The sequence below is a fragment of the Perissodus microlepis genome, chromosome 15 (genome assembly GCF_051167445.1).
Source record: "Perissodus microlepis isolate ML-2025 ecotype Zambia chromosome 15, ASM5116744v1, whole genome shotgun sequence".
NCBI lineage: Eukaryota > Metazoa > Chordata > Actinopteri > Cichliformes > Cichlidae > Perissodus > Perissodus microlepis.
The window spans coordinates 12041428-12067776 of NC_140475.1; the positions used below are offsets into that span (position 1 = coordinate 12041428).

General features: G+C 39.6%; 2 protein-coding genes and 5 non-coding genes across 8 annotated transcripts; 2 read left to right on the plus strand and 5 right to left on the minus strand.

Annotated features, from left to right (window-relative positions):
• The first annotated feature begins 367 nt into the window (after positions 1-367).
• On the plus strand, positions 368-6940 carry serac1 (serine active site containing 1). The gene is made up of 17 exons (XM_084953842.1): positions 368-484; positions 966-1114; positions 1204-1240; positions 1333-1475; positions 2539-2628; positions 3218-3349; positions 3442-3563; positions 3636-3764; positions 3923-4036; positions 4198-4360; positions 4612-4762; positions 4861-5002; positions 5136-5236; positions 5393-5490; positions 5613-5795; positions 5872-6015; positions 6125-6940. The coding sequence occupies exons 2-17, from the start codon at positions 1021-1023 to the stop codon at positions 6259-6261; spliced, it is 1980 nt and encodes a 659-aa protein (XP_084809968.1). The 5' UTR covers positions 368-484; positions 966-1020; the 3' UTR covers positions 6262-6940.
• Positions 6941-9917: 2977 nt separating this feature from the next.
• On the plus strand, positions 9918-11101 carry gtf2h5 (general transcription factor IIH, polypeptide 5). 2 transcript variants are annotated; one of them, XM_084953990.1, is made up of 3 exons: positions 9918-10066; positions 10445-10531; positions 10624-11101. In XM_084953990.1, the coding sequence occupies exons 2-3, from the start codon at positions 10497-10499 to the stop codon at positions 10802-10804; spliced, it is 216 nt and encodes a 71-aa protein (XP_084810116.1). In that variant the 5' UTR covers positions 9918-10066; positions 10445-10496; the 3' UTR covers positions 10805-11101. The 2 variants fall into 2 exon arrangements, with proteins under 2 accessions (XP_084810116.1, XP_084810115.1); XM_084953989.1 differs by having other exon boundaries at positions 9936-10121.
• An 801-nt stretch (positions 11102-11902) lies between these two features.
• Positions 11903-11985, minus strand: trnal-uaa (transfer RNA leucine (anticodon UAA)). The gene has a single exon. It is a non-coding gene; the product is annotated as a tRNA-Leu (tRNA).
• Positions 11986-12834: 849 nt separating this feature from the next.
• Positions 12835-13025, minus strand: LOC146371808 (U2 spliceosomal RNA). The gene has a single exon (XR_014802846.1). It is a non-coding gene; the product is annotated as a U2 spliceosomal RNA (small nuclear RNA).
• A 3547-nt stretch (positions 13026-16572) lies between these two features.
• Positions 16573-16655, minus strand: trnal-uaa (transfer RNA leucine (anticodon UAA)). The gene has a single exon. It is a non-coding gene; the product is annotated as a tRNA-Leu (tRNA).
• A 1202-nt stretch (positions 16656-17857) lies between these two features.
• Positions 17858-17940, minus strand: trnal-uaa (transfer RNA leucine (anticodon UAA)). The gene has a single exon. It is a non-coding gene; the product is annotated as a tRNA-Leu (tRNA).
• Positions 17941-22819: 4879 nt separating this feature from the next.
• On the minus strand, positions 22820-23010 carry LOC146371811 (U2 spliceosomal RNA). Its single transcript, XR_014802840.1, has one exon. It is a non-coding gene; the product is annotated as a U2 spliceosomal RNA (small nuclear RNA).
• Positions 23011-26349: the final 3339 nt, after the last annotated feature.

Consider the following 26349-nt stretch of genomic DNA (forward strand, 5'->3'; position numbering starts at 1 on the left):
TCACCAGCTTATTTCTGGCCCCTGTGCCTTATATTTGACACCCCTCCTCTAAACCATCTATTCTTATCAGTTTGCTTTTACTCATTGCCAAATTTCACATCCATAAATTGCAGTTCTCCAATAAGAAGCCACACTTCCCTATTTTCATGAATGTGACCACAATTTATCCTTCCCGCAACAAGAAGGCTATAAACATTTTTGATTTTATAATAGCGCATTGTAACAGTATTACCGTCTTTATTTGATGACTCTCTTACTCTCGCCCCTCCTCTTTTCCCCCGTGACATATTTACTTTTTACACTGTCGTTTTTGCGTAATCTTGCAGTTCACACACCGAACCTCTAAAGCTGTCAATTAAAAAAAACTGTTGCAGTGGATGACGTATTATTTGTGGGACAAATTTATGTTGTGTTTATGTACACCGGCTGCAGTCTTGGAGGACGTTATCGTAGTTCTTTTAAAACGTGTCCATCAATAAATACGGTAATATCGCTTATCAGAAATGGCCATTAATCCACTACATGTCCACCGGGTTACTCCGTTAGACGTTTGGGTGCCTTGCACAGAGCTAGAACAGTCATAGCCAAATGCTAACTAATCTCCACCAAGTTAGTGGCAGCTAAGGCTTCATTTAGCTTCACCCGGATTACGTTTGGGTGTTCATGCCAGCTTTGGCTTTATGGCGGAGACTTACCGGTGTTTATGTTATTTACTCAAGTAATTTTAGCCCAGCTGTCAGTCACACCCACCTGTGTGGCTAGCTAACGTTTAGCTAATGGTCTTTGATTAAATTAATGCTTTAGATTAGTTCACCATTAGCACTGTCACGAGTTAAATGTTAGCACTGCTAAGTGTTTAAACTGACATGATAACATTAAATGTAATTATCGGGTCGTTTTTGCGTTGACATACCGTTATGTGCCTTATCAGACACTGTCCTCACGTCTGTGGCTTTGTCAGATAGGTTGGACAGCAGTCTGGTTAACACACGCACATCTGTGAGGGCACACAGGGGAAGGATGTCCGCAGCCGCTCTGCGCTGGATCCGTTGTCGGAGGCTGAGCACAGCTGGGCCGCCTAGTGTGAAGAAAGTGCTTCAGTGGAAAGATTTAAGTAAGTTATTAGACAAAATCAGCAATGTTGTACAATAAATTTCGATAAACACGTTGAAAATAAAGATCTTCCTCTTCGCTGACATTTAGGGAAAGTTGCTAAAGTAACTGGCGCAGTTGTCTTTGGGTAAGTTACATTATTAAAAGAATGATTTATGCAACGTGTGAGAGAAGAATGATCTCTGTCCCATAGCTTATTAAACATGCTCCTTTCTGCAGGGGCTGTCTTTTTATTACTTATGAGGTGATAGCCTTGGATAAGGCTGTGACCATTGACACTAGTGCAATTCTTCAGGAGAAGAACAAGTCGTACATCTATCTGAGGGCCACTCCTTCAGATGAAAAAGACAACCTAACTGGAGGTAATTAATGCTATCCTAAACAACCTCATGGGTAACATGACACATTATATATCTTTTTATATATTTACATAGTACATTTTATATAGTACATAGTACAGTACATTTATAAATTCATCACAGAGTCTCATATTTTATCTTTTTGCCTGTTGTACGACTGTGTTTGTAGTCCTACATTTTCTCACTGCATCGAGATATTCACATTCTGTTTCTACATACCTCCATCTTGTGTCAGACGTATTTTGGGACGAATTACACGTTTTATTGTGAAAATACACAAGGTCAGATGTAGCATCTCCCATTTGGCATTGCAGTATTTCTTCTTGTACTAAATCTGTCATTTTAACCTCTTTTGCTGTATAAATTATGTATATATTTCCACTAGCCTATAAATGTAGTAAGACCTGTTTAGATTTTTAATTTAAATTTACTGGGTTTTGGACATGTTCCTTCTTCCCTACTGTGGGAGGGCATTATCTGACAAATATGCTGAGTGGCCCCATTTTGTTCTTGTATGAGAAAGTGTTGTTGAGTTTTTTATGTTCAGTGGGGCAGTGACATCTGCCTTCATTCTTCCTGTCTTCCCTTTCCTGCCAGGACTTTGGGCCATTTGGTGTTGGGTGATTTTACTTCCTCTACCTTTTTAGTGGAAGCTTTCACAATCAATTTATAAACTCAAATATAAGCGGCTTGATTATGCCATATCATATGATCATGATCATTTTAAGCAGTAATCACTCATAATCCGCTAATTTCACTTTTAACTTAAAATAAATACATGTGAACTTAACACACAACAGTATAGCAGGGAATGTGTTTAGGCTTTCGGGGAGGTGCAAATGCTATAGCTGTAAGGATGAGATGGATTTATAATGAAAGATAAAAAACAGAATCATTATTATAAAAATGGAAATATAAATTAATCTGACTAAAATTTGATTAATTAGCCACCTCTACAGGGAAGCATTTCTAAATGGTTTCTGTTGTCTTTATAATGTTATAGAAATGCAGTTCTAAATTTTGTCAAGGGAGTAGTGGCTAGTTGTTTTTTCTGCATCTCTTCCAGGACTTACACACAAAGCAAGGAGGGAACTTCATAAAGCAGCAAGACGGTTTGTGGAAATATCCTCGAGGCTTTTACTGCAATCACTCGATGGTAAGAAACTAACAAACACCAATTCACCAATAACATAGACAGATACACGATAATGCCCCTAATATTTCTTGAACTGAAAAGTATTATTGCCAATAGCAGGGCAAGTGTTTATGCTCAGAAAACTGTAGTCATTTAGTCAATTTTATGTGACGTATGTACACAGAGACCAAAGGAAACACCTGCCTTTGCACATGCACATCCTGTTTTGAATGCCACATAGCTTTTACAGTGGTGTGGATCTTGTAAAAGTGAGTGGAATAAACAGGTCTGAGATTTTTTGTTTTGTTTTTAGCCACCTGTAGTTTTAAATCCGCAGACAAAAAGTTACATTCACTTTTGTTTACTTTAACCTTTTACAAATTAATAGCTGCCAAATTGATGACACAAGTTTCACTCCTGCAAGGTTTGTACTGTAGCTCATTAGCTCTTGTAGTAATCTAAAAGGTGGTGCAGTAGACACTAGTAGTTAACCTTTTAGTTGTAGTTAGAATTGCTAAAAGGTCCAGTTAGAGGAATTAGTAGAACACGTCTCCATTTTTATTTTGTAAATGTTCAGACGGTCAGTTTGTTCTGTAATTTTGTGTCTTAGAGCACTTCAGTCATGTGGATGCTGACCCACATGAGGTGGCATTGTGGGTCCTGCTGAAGAAGACACAGTCAGCTAACAAAGCCATCAGACTAGAGGCTGTTCAGGAGCTTGCAGACAATCACCACTGGCATGGTAACGGACCCTAAAAGTTTCCTGTCACTTTAATTTGATACACAACAGAGACTTGCTCTGGTCTTAGATCACACCTGTTTTGAATAATCCAGATTACCAGTACCAGACGGCAGCCCAGGTTATAGACCATCGGACAGCAGTGGGCTTGGCCCGGACGCCTCAGGTAGACCTGAGGTTTTTCCGTCACCCACCTGCACTGCCTGATTTGGAGGAGGTACTCAAATCTACTTTTTAGGATAGTTGCCATTTGAATGCCTACCTCACAGATGTGCTGTGATCTTCTCAGGGTTTGTCAGCGGAGGACGGACTGAGGCAGCTTTTGGCATCTCTGCCTCAAACTGAGGTGGACAAATGTGTTCGGTACTTTACCTCACTGGCCCTGAGAGAGAGCACTCAGTCCTTGGCAGCACAAAGGGTAACAATCACAGATGTACACATACATGTACATTCATTAGCAAGGCCAGGTCTAAAACTAAAAACAGTCACTGGGATGTGATAAAAAAAAAAACAAAGAAAAAAAGAAGAAGCTAGTTTCTATATCCTGTCATTAACACGTGCGCTTCATTGTTCCAGGGTGGTCTGTGGAGTTTTGGTGGCAATGGGCTGCCTTATGCCCAGAGCCTCACCTCTGTTCCTTCTGAGAAGGTGGAGTCCTTCTGTCTGCAGGCACTGGTACAGCACTCAAAGGTAATCATCATCATTGTGCATCCAAAGGTGATTTAGTCTGGAGTCGGTGGCTTGATTATTTACTTACTACTCATTGCGGTCATTGTAGCAGTGTATTAAGGTCAATTCTATGCGCCCGCTGTCTGGATGTTGCCTTGTGGTTAATACTTTGTGATCTGCAGGTAAGGAGCCACTGTGACCACATAGTTGCCAACGGAGGTCTACAGCTTCTCCAGAGGGTTTATCAGCTCAGAACAGACTCTATGAAGATTCAGAGGAACATTGTTCGCATCATCGGAAACCTGGCTCTCAATGAAGGTGCCCATCAGGCCATAGCCCAGTCCGGTAAGTCTGTAACTAATCTGAATAAACTGGAGACAGTTCTGATTATGTGTAATCCTGACTGGGTGCGCTAAAGATGTTATGAAAGTAAGGTCTAAAATATATGTTGTGCTTGTTTCAATTAGAGATTAGATTTTCACCATCACAAAAAAATGTGTTTACTTTTAAAGTTATCTACCCCAACTTATAAATTTTATCGTACTCCTCACACTTTCCTGTTTTTTTTCCCTACTTTACCCATAAAACACTTGCAGGCTGGGTGTCTGTCCTGGCTGAGATGATGCAGTGCCCTCACATCATGCAGGCGTCTCACGCAGCTCGCGCTCTTGCAAACCTGGACAGGGAGACAGTAAAAGAGAAATACCCAGATGGCGTCTATATCCTGCACCCACAAACACGTAGCAAGTAGGAAAACAAATTCAGTTATTACATAATGCATTAACGTCATATTATTTTATTGTTATAACCCAACCGTCATCTTTGACAATGTTTTCAATTTCCAGTCAGCCAATCAAAGCAGACGTGCTGTTCATCCATGGGATTCTAGGGGCAGCTTTTAAGACGTGGAGGCAGAAGGACCGCAATACATTAGAGGAAGAGGAGGCAGCCAAACGTGAAGATGACTATACAGAGTGCTGGCCAAAGGTAACAAAGGCACCTAATTCCTCTCATTACATTAATGGATTGTTTCAGTGTTTTCCAGTGTTTCTGAGGTCTCACACAGCTTAAGATTTATCTCACTGTTCTTCCGTGTTGTTTTATCACTGTTTATTGTCAGTCATGGTTGGCTGCTGACTGTCCAAATCTGAGAGTGCTGTCGGTGGAGTATGACAGTCATCTAAGTGACTGGATGGCCCAGTGTCCTGCTGAGAATCAGAGGTAAAAAAAAAAACAACTATAAGTCTGTAGTTTCTTTATATGTCTACATGTGATTAAGGTGCTATTCTTGGTAAAATAGAATATTTTTGCAAAGTCGGGTACCCTTGGATTAATTACTCCAACAGATTAAAAAGGGTTGACTATCTGTCTCTCCAGGAAGTCTCTAGCCTACAGAAGTCAGGAGCTGCTAAAGAAGTTAAAGCTGGCGGGAGTTGGAGAAAGGCCTGTGGTCTGGGTAGCCCACAGTATGGGAGGTATTTCTCCCACATTTTTCCTTCCACAAGCATGTCGGACTTTTATGCAGATCCTTTGAATCCAATTTGAAAAAAATTAATAAATTACTAATCTATCCTCTTGCATTTGGTTTCTCTTGCAGGACTGCTTGTGAAGAAAATGCTGCTGGATGCCTTACAGGACCCAGACATGCATGGGTTATTACAGAACACCAAAGGGATTATGTTTTATAGTGTTCCTCACTACGGCACCTTCATGGCAGAGTACTCTGTCAATGTTAGATATCTTCTCTTCCCCTCCATAGAAGTCAGAGAACTCTGTAAAGGTCAGTGAATATGATGAATTCTGCGGTCTATGGAACTCTTTCAGCATCTAATGTGAATTGATGTGTGTGTTTTAAGATTCACCAGCTCTGCGCAGCCTGAATGACAACTTCCTGAACCTGGCCAAAGAAAAGGATTTCAAGGTGCTGAGCTTTGCAGAGACTCTACCGACGAACATTGGACCCATGATCAAGATACTTGTGGTACCAACGCAGTCAGCAAGTATGTAACTCCAAATACTGTAATGTCTGAAATGTACAGCTTAAATATTAAAAAAACAACAACACATAGTTGAAGCAGTGTCTTGCGTCTCATCGTGTTGTGGTTTCAGATCTCGGGATTGGTGAGCTCATTGAAGTGGACGTAGATCACCTAAACATCTGCAAACCAGAGAGGAAGGACTCGTTTCTATACAAACGCAGCCTCCAGTTCATCCTGGACGCTCTGCAGAGCTACATCGCCCACTGACAGAAATCTATGAAAACAATGACACTGAGACCACCTGCTGTATACTTGAAATGTATACCACACTCCAAACCAAACAGAGAAATAACTGCACATTCACATAAAGCACCACAAATGCGATTGCAGTATAGCTAATTTCTGGAAACCTGTCAGTTGTGATAACGATAGCAGGGTGCGTTTTTTGTTGTTGGGGTTTTTTAAGTCATCCACTGAGATCGGTCTCTTAATGCTACATCAGCTAAGTTATAAAGAAAATAACTCTTATGTTTACAAGTAAATTAAGCACATTGAAATTTTATCTAGATTTCCTTTTATTTTAGATTTATTACCAGATAATCATGGGATACACAATGCTCATTATCTACTGTATTTACTTAAAAATGCACTGACATTTTGTTGCTACTCATGCAACTCGAATTTTGACCAGAGCAAAGGTTTAAGACTTTATTTTTATATGTATTTGTTTTACTCTAACTATAGTGTGATTATCATCTTATGTGCCAAAACATACTCTTTCCCAAGCCTTACCTCAAGTGGACCTGAGTTAATACATTTAGTTCAGATTGCACATGCAGTTGTATGGGACCGATCAAGCAAATTAATTTTAATACATGTGTTTGCAGCCCCCACTGCCACTAGCAGTCCTAAATGCGGCAATGAAATGAATAAATGTGTAACGTTTGAGGGTTTATGAGTCATCTATGCATTTCTATATACAAAGTACAAAATACAACAAAGTACTTGAAACATTCCTCTGGGATTTTGGCCCATATTGACATGATACCATCACACGGGTGCTGCAGATTTGTCAGCTGCACATCCATGATAGGAATATACCACATCCCAAAGGTGCTCAAGAGGATTGACATCTGGTCACTGGAGGTCATTTGAGTTCAGTGAATTCATTGCCACCTACAAGAAACCAGTATGACGTGATATGAGCTTTGTGACATGATGTCTTATCCTGCTGGAAATGGCTATCACAAGATGGGTACACTGTTATCATAAAAGGATGGACATGGTCCAGAACAATAAATGGGTTGAACTAAGGGGCCTAAATTGTGCCAAGAAAACATTTCCTACACCATTAAACCAGCCTCGGAAACCTTAGTTTCCTATTCTTACCTTATTCTTCTGCTGCTGTAGCCCATCTGCTTCAAGGTTCAAAGTTTTGTGCAGTCATAGATGCTCTTCTGCATACATTGGATATAAAAAAGTGATTATCTGAGTTACTGTTGTCTTCCTGTCAGCTCAAAACAGTCTGACCATTCTCCTCTGAGGCATTTTTACCCAGAGAACTCCTGCTCACTGGATATTTTCTCTCTTTTTGGATCAGTCTCTATAAATCCTAGAGATGGTTGTAGCTCAAGTGACCAGCAATTTCTGAAGTACTCGACAATCAGCCCACATTCAAAGTCACCTAAATCACCTTTCTTCTCCATTCTGATGCTCAGTTTAAACTTCAGCAGGTCATCTTGGTTGTCATGTCTACACGCTTAAGTGCACTAAAATACTTCCATGTGACTGGCTGATTGGATATTTGCCTTAAGGAGCAGCAGAGCAGTTGTACCTTTATAAGTGGTTCTGAGTGTTTGTGTAAATATATATATATATATATATATATATATACAGGGAGTGCAGAATTATTAGGCAAATGAGTATTTTGTCCACTTCATCCTCTTCATGCATGTTGTCTTACTCCAAGCTGTATAGGCTCGAAAGCCTACTACCAGTTAAGCATATTAGGTGATGTGCATCGCTGTAATGAGAAGGGGTGTGGTCTAATGACATCAACACCCTATATCAGGTGTGCATAATTATTAGGCAACGTCCTTTCCTTTGGCAAAATGGGTCAAAAGAAGGACTTGACGGGCTCAGAAAAGTCAAAAATAGTGAGATATCTTGCAGAGGGATGCAGCAGTCTCAAAATTGCAAAGCTTCTGAAGCGTGATCATCGAACAATCAAGCGTTTCATTCAAAATAGTCAACAGGGTCGCAAGAAGCGTGTGGAAAAACCAAGGCGCAAAATAACTGCCCATGAACTGAGAAAAGTCAAGCGTGCAGCTGCCAACATGCCACTTGCCACCAGTTTGGCCATATTTCAGAGCTGCAACATCACTGGAGTGCCCAAAAGCACAAGGTGTGCAATACTCAGAGACATGGCCAAGGTAAGAAAGGCTGAAAGACGACCACCACTGAACAAGACACACAAGCTGAAACGTCAAGACTGGGCCAAGAAATATCTCAAGACTGATTTTTCTAAGGTTTTATGGACTGATGAAATGAGAGTGAGTCTTGATGGGCCAGATGGATGGGCCCGTGGCTGGATTGGTAAAGGGCAGAGAGCTCCAGTCCGACTCAGACGCCAGCAAGGTGAGGGTGGAGTACTGGTTTGGGCTGGTATCATCAAAGATGAGCCTGTGGGGCCTTTTCGGGTTGAGGATGGAGTCAAGCTCAACTCCCAGTCCTACTGCCAGTTTCTGGAAGACACCTTCTTCAAGCAGTGGTACAGGAAGAAGTCTGCATCCTTCAAGAAAAACATGATTTTCATGCAGGACAATGCTCCATCACACGCGTCCAAGTACTCCACAGCGTGGCTGGCAAGAAAGGGTATAAAAGAAGAAAAACTAATGACATGGCCACCTTGTTCACCTGATCTGAACCCCATTGAGAACCTGTGGTCCATCATCAAATGTGAGATTTACAAGGAGGGAAAACAGTACACCTCTCTGAACAGTGTCTGGGAGGCTGTGGTTGCTGCTGCACGCAATGTTGATGGTGAACAGATCAAAACACTGACAGAATCCATGGATGGCAGGCTTTTGAGTGTCCTTGCAAAGAAAGGTGGCTATATTGGTCGCTGATTTGTTTTTGTTTTGTTTTTGAATGTCAGAAATGTATATTTGTGAATGTGGAGATGTTATATTGGTTTCACTGGTAAAAATAAATAATTGAAATGGGTATATATTTGTTTTTTGTTAAATTGCCTAATAATTATGCACAGTAATAGTCACCTGCACACACAGATATCCCCCTAAAATAGCTAAAACTAAAAACAAACTAAAAACTACTTCCAAAAACATTCAGCTTTGATATTAATGAGTTTTTTGGGTTCATTGAGAACATGGTTGTTGTTCAATAATAAAATTATTCCTCAAAAATACAACTTGCCTAATAATTCTGCACTCCATACATATGTGTATATATATATATATATAGATATGTGTGTGTGTGTGTGTGTGTATATATATGTGTATATATACACACACACACACACACACACACACACACACACACACACATATATATATATATATATATATATATATATATATGTGTGTGTGTGTGTGTATATATATATATATATGTGTGTGTGTGTGTGTATATATATATATATATATATATATATGTGTGTGTATATATATATATATGGTATCAAGTTGTCATAGTTTTCCTGTTAGTGACAGAAGGAGGGAAATGGCACAGTACTGTATTTTATACTGGATCTTAACTTACATTTTGCATCAATGTCATGATGCAGTTTTTGTAATGCATTTTATGCAGTTGGGTACGAATGTTGCATTATTTTCTTCATAATACTCACTCATCTATACACAGCGTAGGTTTTTTAAAACCACAGTATTGATATGATACCTTTTACCAAGCACAGAAAAGCAGCACAGAAGCAGCAAAAACTTTTAAAACACGCTAACGCGATATTTAGACATCAGAAGATTGTCCCTTGGCGCACACCTTACATAACCCATCAATGCCTTGAAAACTTAACAGGAACAGCTGAAGATCTCGGGTAGATAAACGGCTGTTTGTTGCTTTATGTTAATCCTTCGCTTAACTGTAGACAGGTATGTACATGTATATGTGTGAAGTTTGCTCTTTTAGATATTTAAGATCGTGGTATGTAGCAGAACATGCCTGTGGCCATGCTATTTTGAGCTAATGCTAGCAGCAAAATGCTAACCGGTGCTAAAACAACGAGCTAGCATACGCTGTACTTAAACGTTTACAAGTATTTTCTTTGTTGTAATGGTAATAAAAATATTATTAAAATGTCCGAAAACATGTGACGCGTTTATCTGACTGTTTGGTGCCTTAATAATGGTTTAGGCTGCCGTAAAGCTGCTTCTACCTGAGGCCTTCAGCTGTCGGTTTGTTTACTGTGCTGCAGGTGTTCAGCTCTTTAATCAGCTTCGACTGTCCATTTCTCTGCACCTGTCAATATGGTCAACGTGCACAAAGGTGTCCTTGTTGAATGGTAAGGTTGTAACTTTGCCAAGAAATATTTGTAGTTAGTTTCACAGAAATCAGTTTTTAAGTAGCCGAAACTTTAACTTTCTCTTCCTGCAGTGATCCTGCCATGAAACAATTTCTCCTGTACCTGGATGAAACGATGGCCTTGGGAAAGAAATTCATCCTCAAGGATCTTGACGACACGCACGTGTTCATTCTTGCAGAGGTGGTTCAAACACTCCAGGAGAGAGTTGGAGAGTTGATGGACCAGAATTCATTCCCCATCACACAGAAATAAACGCAAACTGTCAGGAGAAGTGCTACTTTTTGGCCATGGACTGCTCATGATCTCTGGATAAATGTTTGCAGTGTTTTAACTGCAGACTACAGTGGATTACTGTGAAAATGCTCAAGGAGTTTAAATACATTTTAATAGCAGGTTCCAGAATATGTTTTCTTTTTCTTTGCCTTCTTTAAATTGCAGATCAAAGCTACCGTGTTGGCAACAGCATGTTTTTTTTTTCCCTTATTAATAATTGATACAAAAGGAGCAAGGATCCGAAGTTAAATAAATTGACAGCTGCTTGCCGCTTAACAGTGACTTTGAGTTTTTTTTCCATATTTGGATTAAAGTTGGTCTAAAAATATTTAAAACTGTCTTCTGAAAATGTTGGGATGTTTTGTCTAATGTAAATCAAAATAATACAATTATGTATTGAAGGTCAAGCCCTTTTAAAGCATTTTAAATTGAAAATAATTTGGGGTAAATAGTCTCTTATCACTATGTGGCATCTTTATTTTTCTTTCTTTGTAATGTGACTGGATGAAGTAACTAGATTTATTTAGTATCATTAACGCAAGCTAAGTTTCTCTACATTAGTTATACATTGCACCCCGAAACATACAGAAAAACCCTTTTTATGATTGTGCACAGAGTGTGAAGCAGGAAAACTGTTTAAAAAGAACGTTGAGGAACCACTTCTGAGTTTTAGGATTTGTCAAGCCAGCTAACAAAAACAAGCCCGGCTGTGTTCAAGCTGCTTTGTAAGAATTGATTTAGTCTTTTTCTGTTTAATTCCATACACACACATAATGAAATACCCAAATTCTTTGCAATGTTATGTTGAAAAGAGTGTAACTGCCTTTCAGAGAGGGGGCCCCTCCCAATTTTAATGTATTCATTTTATTAACAGTGAGCTTCTTTTTATAGCCATTAATTTTACTAATTAATCCAAAAGCTTGGAGTTTTTCCATTAACCATTTAACAATTTTCCCTTTGGGTTCAGCATCACAGCTTTTTTTGTGGGAAAGATATTGCTCACATCAAATACCTAAAAACCATATCTGTTGCTCTCATAGATACCATCCAGTTTACCACTCATGAGACTCCAAATTATACCAGGAGTGGGGTTTGAACCCACGAGAGCATCCGCTCATTGGAACTTAAGTCCAAAGCCTTAACCACTCGGCCATCCTGGTGTATATATGTTGTCCATACGTTTTCCTTTGGGAAAGAGTACCGTTGGTAGGAGAAAAAAACGTATTAATCTTGTTTATCAGGATCATAGCCATAAATGGAGGTCTCTCGTGAAGTCCATGGATTTTCATTCACACATATTATTATTACATGAGTTATCTACTCTTTACACACTAAGGATCCACACTACCAGGGCTATGGCACACTGCTGTTTTATAAATAATCAAAACCAATACTATCCTAAGATTTATTATATATAAAAATGATCTGTTCCAAAATGTTTTCATGTAATCCTGAAAACAGAAAAACAATCTTCTGCACTATTAACCATCCACAAATGGAAACAACAGACAATACAGGTGATTTTAGCTAAAAAGCCAAGAAAAAATTGTGGGGGGGGGGGTTTCTCCAAGGGATGTAACTTACTGCCACAGAGGACAGAAAGCTGCAGTATGTAGACGAGGAGAAGAGTTAAACCTATAATCAACATGAGTCCTTGTAGATGGCAGCCCCCGGTTTTTAAAGACTTCTATCGGTCTCTAGTGGACAACAGAGGTAACTGCAGGATTCGAGCCAGAATAATGTAACTGCAGTTCAAAACTACATATTTTTTTGATTTCGCGGTGAAAGTGTGTGTCCACGTGTCAGTCCAAGTGGATTTAGTAATTCTCGTAAGAGTTAAATGCAACTCATTCACAAATATTAAGTCGCAACATTTCAGTCTGACTAACCTTCGAAGATCAGCACAAAGACAATGTCCACATATCCACACGCACGCATATATCTAGCGTATAACAAATTTCTTTATAGAAACTGTTGAATCAAATTACATTTTTTTTTTCACAGCTTCAGAGGAGTGCACCGTTCCTGGAAATACTGCAACACCAGGTCGATGCGTGGAGTGGACGGAGCAAGCCCCTATTCCATCTCCCTGTTCCAAAAATCAATTTAATATATGGTCCCCGGGTAGGGGACGTATCAGATATTAAACTGATAAGAACAGATACTACACTTGATCTTAGCCAAGAGGCCGAGAAGCGATACCCACATATCGCACGACAGAAAGGACTCATTCTGCTTACTGCAACTCTAACTCATGGTTACAATGAAGAACACAGTCGCCTTCTAACAAATGGTAGAGGACAAGTCAATGTTTTACTGACGTTTTACCTCCGAAACATCACAATATAACTATGGTCGGCATGTTTCAGTTTATAAACGGCGCCACATATATAACGACACTTTAGTTTCTGAAACGCCGGTCAGCGCATGCCGGTTAATGAGATTCAAAATCACGTGGTCGTCTGCAGTCCAATCAGCGGTCGTTAAGACGGAGCGTCTTAAATTCATTTTTATAACTTTCTTGGCGTTATAATTGTTTTCATAATATGATAATTACGAGATCTATGAAAAGAATTATAATACCAGTATCGCGCGTTGAAATGAAACGACGAAAATATAAATAAACACGTCTATGATTGTTTAAGGTTTCACGAAGATACAAGGAGCTCTTCCGCCCTCAGGTGTACAGACAGAAAACTGCACCCAGTCTACTCTAGACCACAGTAATCTACTTTGTACTGTACTGAAGCTGGATTGGCAGCAATTTCTAACCATGGAAGTGGACATACAAAACTAGCTTAAATAAGTTACAATTATTTCTGCATTTTTGTAACTTTGGTGTGAAATGACTCTTCCCAAAGCCTGACAGGGTAATGGCTTTCCTGGGTATTTCTGAGAAGGGTGAAGTTGGCCAAGTCTGAGAAAACTTGCAGCTGGAGCGAGGTTGAATGTATCTGTTTATCTTTTCTGCATTTGTATTACTTTAACGAACTAACTAACTAACTATTAAAAAAACAAACAAAAAAAACCCCATAACAAACAAACAAAAGAAAAGCGAATATTTTTTTTACACTTTAGCTTGTTTAGCAGTTAGCAAAACACCCTTAGGTTAGAAAACACACAAAAAATAAACAAACAAAAACAATTAGGATTAACAAAACAGGACGACATTGAGAATTGAAACTAGGTTAAATGTCAGAATGAAATAAAAGGCACTGTTCATAAAGAGTTGGTTTGACCAAACCTACCTTTAAAAGGTTCTCTTAAAAACGAAATCGCATCAGGGGGAGAATTGACTCGGGCTAGCCTTAATTGTGTATAAATACAGCTAACCAGTTGGGGGCAGTGCTTACTTTATACGAAGTAATAGAATACAAGCCACCCTAAGCCTTAGCCGTAGACCGCAAGACGTCTTAAGATTGTGGTGTGATGGCGTGATATTTAATAAAAACATTAAATAGAACTATTGCCAGCTATTTTTTAAACACTTCAAAAACAAGCCAGTTTAACCACCTTAAACTAACAAAAGCTACACTTACACCAAAAGAATAAAACATGTAAACTGCTCTTGAAGCATTTACAATTCTTAAGATTGCAGTCCCATTTAGAAGAAAACTGGGTGATGTAGAGACAAGGCACCATCTTGGTTAAAATATATATTTAAGTCAGCTCAAGAGGACAAAGGCAAGGAAGGCAGCAGGTTCGAATGGAATCTGCTCCAGATTGCTCAGGGACTGTGCAGACCAGCTCTGCCAGGTGGTCCTGTACATCTTCAACCTGAGCCTGAGTCTGGAGAGGGTTCCTGAACTGTGGAAGACTTCCTGCGTGGTTCCGATGCCAAAAATCGCACACCCCAAGGAGCTAAACAACCTCAAGCCTGTGGCCTCATCTGATGAAGACCATGGAAAGGCTCGTTCTGCACCACTTTTGCCCACTGGTGAGCTCAGCGATCGACCCCCTGCAGTTCACCTACCGATCTGGAATCGGGGTGGATGACAGTGTCATCTACCTTTTACACCGATCCCTCTCTCACCTAGAACAGTCTGGGAGCACTGTGAGGATAATGTTTTTTGACTTCTCCAGGAGACTAAGGTCCTTTGGAGTCTGCAGGACTCTCTTAAGGATATTCTATGATACCGTGGTAGCATCTGCCCTTTTCTATGCAATGGCCTGCTGGGGGAGCAGATGCACGGACAGGGACAGGAGCAGGTTTGACAAACTGGTGCGGAGCTCTAGCTCTGTGCTGGGATGTCCTCTGGAGTATGTGGAGGCAGTGGGCAAGAGGAGGATATTAGTAACGCTGACATCCATCATGAACAACCCACATCACCCTCTGCATGAGTCTGTGTGCTGAGCAGCTCTTTTAGTCAGAGACTGAAACAGCCTCGCTGCAGGACGGAGCGCTCTCGCAGATCATTCATCCCAACAGCAGTTAGACTCTATAACTCCTCAATCACAAAGTCATAAGTCACTGGACATTGTGGACATACACTGTCACACTTCATGCATAATGCATCTTTTTATATGTATGGACGTGTGCAGGTATATGTGTATGTATACATATGTATATTTAGTGTGTACATGTGTGTGTATTGTGCATGTACATGTCTATACTTATAGATATCTATTACTTACATATTAATAGTAGCGGTAGAATAGTTAAATTTATGTCTTGCATGTTTCCACAACCATATCCATAATCACATACTGTGTATGCTACCACTGTATATATTGTATTATCTTACTTATTTTGTATTTGTTTGTATTTTATTTGTATTTTTGTATTTTCCTGCTGCTATCTGTACCTGAGCTGAGGTAACGCAAAAATTTCCCCGCTGTGGGATCAATAGTCTTATCTTATCTTATCTTATCTTAGAGAAGAGAAATACATTTGTTTTGGCCGATTTGTCAACTTGACCTCCAGCTTTAGGCAACTAAAAAAAATGGCACAGTGTCCCACATTGTAAGGAAATATGGGCAAAGCTGCTGGGGGAAAGGGTTTGCTTCAAAACAATCCAACAACTACTGTACATGCTGGGATAAAGAAACATTTAACATAATAGGTCTGTAGTCCGTTATACTGCTGTGAGAAAATACATGCAATGTGTCACAAAATACAGTGTCATCACTTTTTTGGCAAGATAAATAAAATTCTTGAAAAGTGCAATTACATATGGCTGCTTTGCCAAAAATAGAAATAGTGAGTGGTTAAGGTTCTCGGTATTTAACTTCTTGAAGTTGAACAAATGTCAGCAGACTCCCTGTTTACACGTTGTGTCAGGACAAGCGAGCCACACTGTATCTACTTTAAGAAGCTCATGTGCAGCAGATGCAGCATTACCTTTAAATGTCACTCAGCTCTGCCCAGATAAGTGACTTCCCATTGTTCCCAGAGTGAAAAGGAATGGCATTAACACAAGAAAGACAACAGCGGTTTAATACAAGGCATCTAAAAAAAAAATGAAAAAAAGAAAAGAAAAAGAAATTATGATTTCACAGAAACATCCCTGGTTAATATTAGTTTTACATTGAAAAGTGTTCAACTGCCTTTCAGAGAGGTGACACCTCCCAATTTTAAGTTATTTATTTTATTCACTTTTTCCATTAACCTTTTAACAATTTTCCCTTTGGGTTCAGCATCACAGCTTTTTTTGTGGGAAAGATATTGCTCACATTAAATACCTAGAAATTATATCTGTTGCTCTCATAGATACCATCCAGTTTACCACACATGAGGCTCCAAATTGTACCAGGAGTGGGGTTTGAACCCACGAGAGTATCCGCTCATTGGATCTTAAGTCTAACACCTTAACCACTCGGCCATCCTGGTGCATATATTTACGTTTCGCCAAATTATGTGCATACATAGTAGCCCTTACTGGTAATCCCTTATGCATTAACAGCCAATTAAAATCCTTACATCTATTATTCAATTCTTTACCCTGCACCCTTTCCCACATTTCCGCCTCCCTGATCAAAACCCCAGTCTTATACTTTTGCACCAAGGTTCTATACAGAAGTCTATGATTTATAATTATTATTACATCTTTACATTCCTTATTTTTCTTTCTCCATCTGTCCATTTGACGGTAATAAGTTGGTCTATCCTCAGCTTTGGGGACCTTATTATCCCATTCAATCAAAACTGCAGAGGTAAAGACAACCAGAAACAGATTAAAGCTTGGCACTTGTGTATATATGCTTCCTTTAGCAATTTGCATACATTACTGCAAAAAATCACGTCCAACTTCAGGGGGATGCATCGCACATTCCTTCCCCCCTCCCTTATCTCTTGGTACATCATCCCCCTTTTCACATATTCATACCCCCCCCCATAAACGTAAACATTTTTCATATAAACTTTTTCCTCAACACACATGGAATTGGGAAGATGTAAGCAAGGTGGAGAAGACCGGGTAGGATATCAGCTTTGATAACTAGCACCTTACCCAAAATGGTAAGCTTCCTCTTGTTCCATAGCCCCAATTTTATACGCATCTTCTTCAAAATCTTTCCCCAATTAAAGATAGCATCCCCCTCTGTATTCCCAAAGGAAATACCCAAGACCTCCATTGGCCCTCCACATAATTGATATTCACAAATTGCCTCTCTCCTGCCCGCCCATCTTCCCAGGTATTTATACATTGACTTATACTTGTTTATTTGAGACCCCGCAGCCTTCGAAAACTCCTGTATAACTCTTATTGATTCTGTTACAGGTAGGTACAGCATTGTGCCGTCCGCATACTGTTAAATTTTTAATGTTTCTCCTCCCGGTAACTGTATTCCTGTTATGTCTGGGCTTTCCCTAATTGCACAAGCCAACGGTTCTACATATAACATGTACAGTAAGACTGAGAGGGGGCAACCTTGCAACAGACCTCTCGTTTGTCTTTCTTGTCTTACATCCCAGCTTTTTTGGGGGTGACTGGGTGGGGGGATATTGCTCACAGCAAATTCCTAAAAACTCCTATTGATCATTGTTGCTCCCAAAGATACATTTCAGTTTACCAGTCATGAGGCTCCAAATTATACCAGGAGTGGGGTTTGAACCCACGAGAGCATCCGCTCATTGGAACTTAAGTCCAACGCCTTAACCACTCGGCCATCCTGGTACATATATATTCAATTCAATTCAATTTTATTTATTTAGCGCCAAATCACAACAAAAGTCGCCTCAAGGCGCTTCATAGATACAGAGAAAAACCCAACAATCATATGACCCCCTATGAGCAAGCACTTTGGCGACAGTGGGAAGGAAAAACTCCCTTTTAACAGGAAGAAACCTCCGGCAGAACCAGGCTCAGGGAGGGGCGGCCATCTGCTGCGACCGGTTGGGGTGAGAGAAGGAAGACAGGATAAAAGACATGCTGTGGAAGAGAGACAGAGGTTAATAACAGATATGATTCAATGCAGAGAGGTCTATTAATACATAGTGAGTGAGAAAGGTGACTGGAAAGGAAAAACTCAATGCATCATGGGAATCCCCCGGCAGCCTACGTCTATTGCAGCGTAACTAAGGGAGGATTCAGGGTCACCTGGTCCAGCCCTAACTATATGCTTTAGCAAAAAGGAAAGTTTTAAGCCTAATCTTGAAAGTAGAGATAGTGTCTGTCTCCCGAATCCAAACTGGAAGCTGGTTCCACAGAAGAGGGGCCTGAAAACTGAAGGCTCTGCTTCCCATTCTACTTTTAAATACTCTAGGAACAACAAGTAGGCCTGCAGAGCGAGAGCGAAGTGCTCTAATAGGGTGATATGGTACTACAAGGTCATTAAGATAAGATGGGGCCTGATTATTTAAGACCTTGTATGTGAGGAGCAGGATTTTGAATTCAATTCTGGATTTAACAGGAAGCCAATGAAGGGAAGCCAAAACAGGCTCTCTCTTTCTAGTCCCTGTCAGGACTCTTGCTGCAGCATTTTGGATTAGCTGAAGGCTTTTCAGTGAGTTTTTTGGACATCCTGATAATAATGAATTACAGTAGTCCAGCCTGGAAGTAATAAATGCATGAACTAGTTTTTCAGCGTCACTCTGAGACAGGATATTTCTAATTTTAGAGATGTTGCACAAATGGAAGAACGCAGTCTTACATATTTGTTTAATATGTGCGTTGAAGGACATCCTGGTCAAAAATGACTCCAAGGTTCCTCACAGTGTTACTGGAGGCCAAGGTAATGCCATCCAGGGTAAGAATCTGGTTAGATACCATATTTCTAAGCTTTTCAGGGCCGAGTACAATAACCTCAGTTTTATCTGAATTAAGAAGCAGAAAGTTAGCGGCCATCCAGGTCTTTATGTCTTTAAGACATTCCTGCACTTTAACTAATTGGTGTGTGTTATCTGGCTTCATGGATAGATAGAGCTGGGTGTCATCTGCATAGCAGTGAAAAATGTATGCTATGTCTTCTAATGATGCTGCCTAAGGGAAGCATGTATAATGTAAACAGAATTGGTCCTAGCACTGAACCCTGTAGAACTCCATAATTAACCTCAGTGTGTGAAGAGGACTCTCCATTTACATGTACAAATTGGAGTCTATTAGATAGATATGATACAAACCACTGCAGTGCAGTACCTGTAATACCTACAGCATGTTCTAATCGCTCTAATAGGATATTATGGTCAACAGTATCAAATGCTGCACTAAGGTCTAGCAGGACAACCACAGAGATGAGTCCACTGTCAGAGGCCATAAGAAGATCATTTGTAACCTTCACTAAAGCTGTTTCTGTGCTGTGATGAACTCTGAAACCTGACTGAAACTCTTCAAATAAGCCATTCCTCTGCAGATGATCTGTTAGCTGTTTGACAACTACTCTTTCAAGGATTTCTGATATGAAAGGAAGGTTGGAGATTGGCCTATAATTAGCTAAGACTGCTGGGTCTAGAGAGGTCTTTTTGAGTAAAGGTTTAACTACAGCCAGCTTGAAGGCCTGTGGTACATAGCCGATTATTAGAGATAGGTTGATCATATTTAAGATCGAAGAATTAATTAATGGCAGGACTTCTTTGAGCAGTTTTGTAGGAATGGGGTCTAAAAGACACGTTGATGGTTTGGAGGAAGTAATTATTGAAGTTAACTCAGAAAGATCAATTGGAGAAAAAGAGTCTAACTTAACATCAATGGTACTAAGAGTAGCTGTAGATAATATTACATCTGAGGGATGATTATTGGTAATTTTTTCTCTAATGATAAAAATTTTATTTGTGAAGAAGTTCATGAAGTCATTACTAGTTAACGTTAAAGGGATGGTTGGCTCAAAAGAGCTCTGACTTTTTGTCAGCCTGGCTACAGTGCTGAAGAGAAACCTGGGGTTGTTCTTATTTTCTTCAATCAGTGATGAATAGTAAGATGTTCTGGCTTTGCGGAGGGCTTTCTTATAAAGCAGCAAACTGTTTCTCCAGGCTAAATGATGATCCTCTAAATTTGTGACACGCCATTTCCTCTCCAGATTACGAGTCATCTGCTTTAGGCTACATGTTTGAGAATTATACCACGGAGTCAGGTACTTCTGATTAGAGACCTTGGTTTTCACTGGAGCTACAGTATCCAGAGTCGTACGTAGTGAGGAGGTGAAATTATTAACAAGATAATCGACCTCTGTTGGAGTAGCGTTCAGATAGCTGCTCTGCTCTGTGTTGGTACAGGGCATTGAAGATGATAACAGTGGGTGGATTATATTCTTAAACTTAGTTACAGCGCTTTCAGAAAGACATCTACTTTGATAAAGTCTACTCTCCACCGCTGTGTAATCAATTATTGTAAATGTAAATGTTATCAGGAAATGATCAGACAGGAGAGGGTTTTCAGGAAACACTGTTAAATGTTCAGTTTCTATGCCATATGTTAAAACAAGATCTAGAGTGTGATAAAAGTGGTGGGTGGGTTCTTTTACATTTTGAGAGAAGCCAATTGAGTCTAATAACAGATTAAATGCCATGTTGAGGCTGTCATTTTTAGCATCTACATGGATGTTAAGATCACCCACAATAATTATTTTATCTGAGCTCAGAACTAAATTAGATATAAAGTCTGAGAAATCAGACAGAAACTCTGTATAAGGCCCAGGTGGACGATAGATGATAACAAGTAAGACTGGTTTCTGAGTTTCACAGCTGGGGTGGACAATGTTAAGCATCAGGCTTTCAAATGAATTAAAAGTCTGTCTTGGTCTTTCATTAATTAATAGGCTGGTGTGAAAAATTGCTGCCACACCGCCCCCTCGGCCTGTGCTTCGAGATTTCTGGTAGTTAGAATGACTCGGGGGTGTTGATTCATTTAAACTAACATAATCATCCTGCTGCAACCAGGTTTCTGTAAGGCAGAGTAAATCGATTTGTTGATCAATTATTAAGTCATGTACTAACAGAGACTTGGAGGAGAGAGACCTAATATTTAATAATCCACATTTCACTGTTTTACTCTTTGGTTCAGATGTGGATACTGTATTGTTCTTTCTTTGTAATTGTTTATGTTTAAGTTGTTTGTTGCTGGTTTTTAGTTTGTTTTTTGTCTTTTTGGAAGCTGACACAGTCTCTATGGTGATGGGTTTTTGGGGGGGTAGCAGGAGGAGAGAAGCTGCAGAGAGGCGTGTAAGACTGCAACTCTGCTTCCTGGTCCCAACTCTGGATAGTCATATTTTGGGGGGTTTAATAAATTTGTCCATATTTCTAGAAATGAGAGCTGCTCCATCCAAAGTGGGATGGATGCCGTCTCTCCTAACAAGACCAGGTTTCCTCCAGAAGGTTTGCCAATTATCTATGAAGCCCACATCGTTTCTGGGACACCACTCAGACAGCCAGCAATTTAAGGAGAACATGCGGCTAAACATGTCACTCCTGGTCTGATTGGGGAGGGGACCAGAGAAAACTACAGAGTCCGACATTGTTTTGGCAAAGTTGCACACCGATTCAATATTGATTTTAGTGACCTCCGATTGGCGTAACCGGGTGTCATTACTGCCGACGTGAATTATGATTTTACTGAATTTACGTTTACCCTTAGCCAGCAGTTTTAAATTCCCTTCAATGTCGCCTGCTCTGGCCCCTGGAAGACAATTGACTATGGTTGCCGGTGTCTCTAGCTTCATATGTCTGAGAACAGAATCACCAATTACCAGAGTTTGACCCCCGGCGGGTGTGTCGCCGAGTGGGGAAAAACGGTTAGATTGGCTATGCGTGTTCCTTTAGGAAACAGGAAGATTGGTAGGAGAAAGAAACGTATTAATCTTGTTTGTTAGGATCATAGCCATAAATGGAGGACTCTTATAAAGTCCATGGATTTTCATTCACACATATTACATGAGTTAACTACTCTTTACACACTAAGGATCCACACTACCAGGGCTATGGCACACTGCTGTTTTATAAATCATCAAAACCAATACTATCCTAAGATTTATTATATATAAAAATGATCTGTTCCAAAATGTTTTCATGTAATCCTGAAAACAGAAAAACAATCTTCTGCACTATTAACCATCCACAAATGGAAACAGCAGACAATACAGGTGATTTTAGCTAAAAAGCCAAGAAAAAATTGTGTTTTTTTTCAAAGGATGTAATTTACAGCCACAGAGGACAGAAAGCTGCAGTATGTAGAGAAAGAGAAGAGTTAAACCTATAATCAACATGAGTCCTTGTAGATGGCAGCCTCCGGTTTTTAAAGACTTCTATCGGTCTCTAGTGGACAACAGAGGTAACTGCAGGATTCGAGCCAGAATAATGTAACTGCAGTTCAAAACTACATATTTTTTTGATTTCGCGGTGAAAGTGTGTGTCCACGTGTCAGTCCAAGTGGATTTAGTAATTCTCGTAAGAGTTAAATGCAACTCATTCACAAATATTAAGTCGCAACATTTCAGTCTGACTAACCTTCGAAGATCAGCACAAAGACAATGTCCACATATCCACACGCACGCATATATCTAGCGTATAACAAATTTCTTTATAGAAACTGTTGAATCAAATTACATTTTTTTTTCACAGCTTCAGAGGAGTGCACCGTTCCTGGTAATACTGCAACACCAGGTCGATGCGTGGAGTGGACGGAGCAAGCCCCTATTCCATCTCCCTGTTCCAAAAATCAATTTAATATATGGTCCCCGGGTAGGGGACGTATCAGATATTAAACTGATAAGAACAGATACTACACTTGATCTTAGCCAAGAGGCCGAGAAGCGATACCCACATATCGCACGACAGAAAGGACTCATTCTGCTTACTGCAACTCTAACTCATGGTTACAATGAAGAACACAGTCGCCTTCTAACAAATGGTAGAGGACAAGTCAATGTTTTACTGACGTTTTACCTCCGAAACATCACAATATAACTATGGTCGGCATGTTTCAGTTTATAAACGGCGCCACATATATAACGACACTTTAGTTTCTGAAACGCCGGTCAGCGCATGCCGGTTAATGAGATTCAAAATCACGTGGTCGTCTGCAGTCCAATCAGCGGTCGTTAAGACGGAGCGTCTTAAATTCATTTTTATAACTTTCTTGGCGTTATAATTGTTTTCATAATATGATAATTACGAGATCTATGAAAAGAATTATAATACCAGTATCGCGCGTTGAAATGAAACGACGAAATTATAAATAAACACGTCTATGATTGTTTAAGGTTTCACGAAGATACAAGGAGCTCTTCCGCCCTCAGGTGTACAGACAGAAAACTGCACCCAGTCTACTCTAGACCACAGTAATCTACTTTGTACTGTACTGAAGCTGGATTGGCAGCAATTTCTAACCATGGAAGTGGACATACAAAACTAGCTTAAATAAGTTACAATTATTTCTGCATTTTTGTAACTTTGGTGTGAAATGACTCTTCCCAAAGCCTGACAGGGTAATGGCTTTCCTGGGTATTTCTGAGAAGGGTGAAGTTGGCCAAGTCTGAGAAAACTCGCAGCTGGAGCGAGGTTGAATGTATCTGTTTATCTTTTCTGCATTTGTATTACTTTAACGAACTAACCCCAGTGCTATTTTTTTTTAAAAAAACAAAAAACATAACAAACAAACAAAAGAAAAGCGAATAATTTTTTACACTTTAGCTTGTTTAGCAGTTAGCAAAACACCCTTAGGTTAGAAAACACACAAAAAACAAACAAATAAAAAAATAGGATTAACAAAACAGGACGACATTGAGAACTGAAACTAGGTTAAATGTCAGAATGAAATAAAAAGCACTGTTCATAAAGAGTTGGTTTGACCAAAACTACCTTTAAAAGGTTCTCTTAAAAACAAACTCGCATCAGGGGGAGAATTGCCTCGGTCTAGCCTTAATGTTGTATAAATACAGCTAACCAGTAGGGGGCAGTGTTTACTTAAGAGACAAAATGTCACAGCGTGACAATAAAAGACCCTCGTCTAGCTCCAAGACGAAGCTACTGCTAAAGGCTAATGCTAGCCAAACAACCGGGTCGGTAAACCCACTGCTTGACAACTGCCATGACTATACGGCTCTTTCACTACCTCTCCCAATAACTGAGGACGTAATGGACGAGTTTCCACCTCTACCCGTCTCACCCAGCCAGTCTCCGGCGCCAAAGAAAGCGATGCATTCAAAGGGAGATAGCGTGGATATTGTTGAAACTCTATCAAAGCTGATAAACGAAAGAATGGATAACCTTGCACTACAGATTGCAGGTGTTGTGCCCAAAAGTGATTGTCTGCCAGAAAGTGATTGCCGTCCGCGGGAGCGCGGGCAGCTGCTTAAAGCTGCAGCGCCCGGATTACTTGCGTTGCCAGCTACTTCCGTGCAACTGATATAACGTGGGGGGGGGAAAAAACCCAAACACATTTATGCCTTTGTTATTAGGCAAAGGTATGCATTTATGGAGCTTTAACGTTTCTTGTAACCGAATTATGACGCTTATCAGAAGGTTGCTTTCAGTGTGTAGCGCAGTCACGAATGACTACACGCATCACGATGGAATAATTAATGCCTACAGGTTTAGTATGTCTACTCTCGTTGTTCATATTTGTTATAAGACTGTCGAATAGTAGTTAAAACAATAAAGACCTATTGTGCCAGTATCACCATGACTCTTTCTTGTTTGTTCAGAATAACGACTGAGAACATGGCATTTTAGCGCTACCAAAAAGTGATTGTGGCCTATAACTTGTCACTGAAACAATATTTCGGCTTCAAACTTGTTGGATATATTCCAGAAGGGTTACATGTGACATATTATATCCCAAACACTCTCCAAGAACTGCTGAATAACTTTTAAAGGAACATTAACATTGATAATATGCCATTTTCAGCCTGCCAAAAAGTGATTGCCGCCTGTATCTTGTCACTGAAATACTATTTCTGCTTCAAACTTGCTGCATGTCATTCAGCTGGGTCATATGTCAAATATTATATCTCAAACAGTCCCTTAGAACTGCTGAATAACTTGTACAAGAACAATAACACTGATAATATGCCATTTTCAAGCTGCCAAAAAGTGATTGTGGCCTATATCTTGTCACTGAAACAATGTTTCTGCTTCAAACTTGGTGGATGTCATTCAGAAGGGTCCTATGTGACATATTATATCTCAAACACTCTCCAAGAACTGCTGAAAAAATTTTAAAATAACATTAATACCGATAATATGTCATTTTCAACCTGCCAAAAAGTGATTGTGGACTATATCTTGTCACTGAAACAATATTTCTGCATCAAACTTGTTGGGTATCATCCAAAAGGGTTACATGTGACACATTATATCTCAAACAGTCTCTAAGGACTGTTGAATAACTATTAAAGGACCATTAATACCCATAATATGCCATTTTCGACCTGCCAAAAAGTGATTGTGGACTATAACTTGTCACTGAAATACTATTTAACAAGAAAACAAGAAACATTTCAAAAACATTTCAAAAACATAACTTAACCATTCTACCACTACTGTAATAAGTAATAAGTAATAGATATCTATACGTATAGATATGTACATGAACACACATATGTACACACTAAATATACATACATATACTGTATACCTGCATGTCCATAAACATAGAAGGTGCATTGTGCATGAATGGTAACCATGGATGTCCACAAAGTCCAGTGAATTATGACATCGTGATTGAGGAGTTATAGAGTCTAACTGCTGTTGGGATGAATTATCTGGGAAAGCGCTCCTTCCTGCAGCAAGGATGTTTCAGGAAGGAGCTGTGATAGTTGTCTAAATTGGTTCATATTTATCATAGTTTCATAACAGTTTTCATAATTATTTTCCCACTTTAGTTGTTACTCCTGTTCCGTCTTTGCTGGCGTTTTGTTCATGTTTACCTGCCTTAATAAAATCACTTGCTTTTTGTTCTAGTCTCTGCTCTGTCTCCTCCAGTGTCTCCATTTGTGTCATCGTTCTTGTTCAACACAAGCACTTACTGTGATTTTTCTAAAAAATAAATACGATTCAAATCTTTGGAATAGCAAATGTTACTTCAAATAATGACTGCATTGTTATATATTTTATTCACAGTTTGCAGAGTGCATCTTAAAAGATGTTCCAGTAG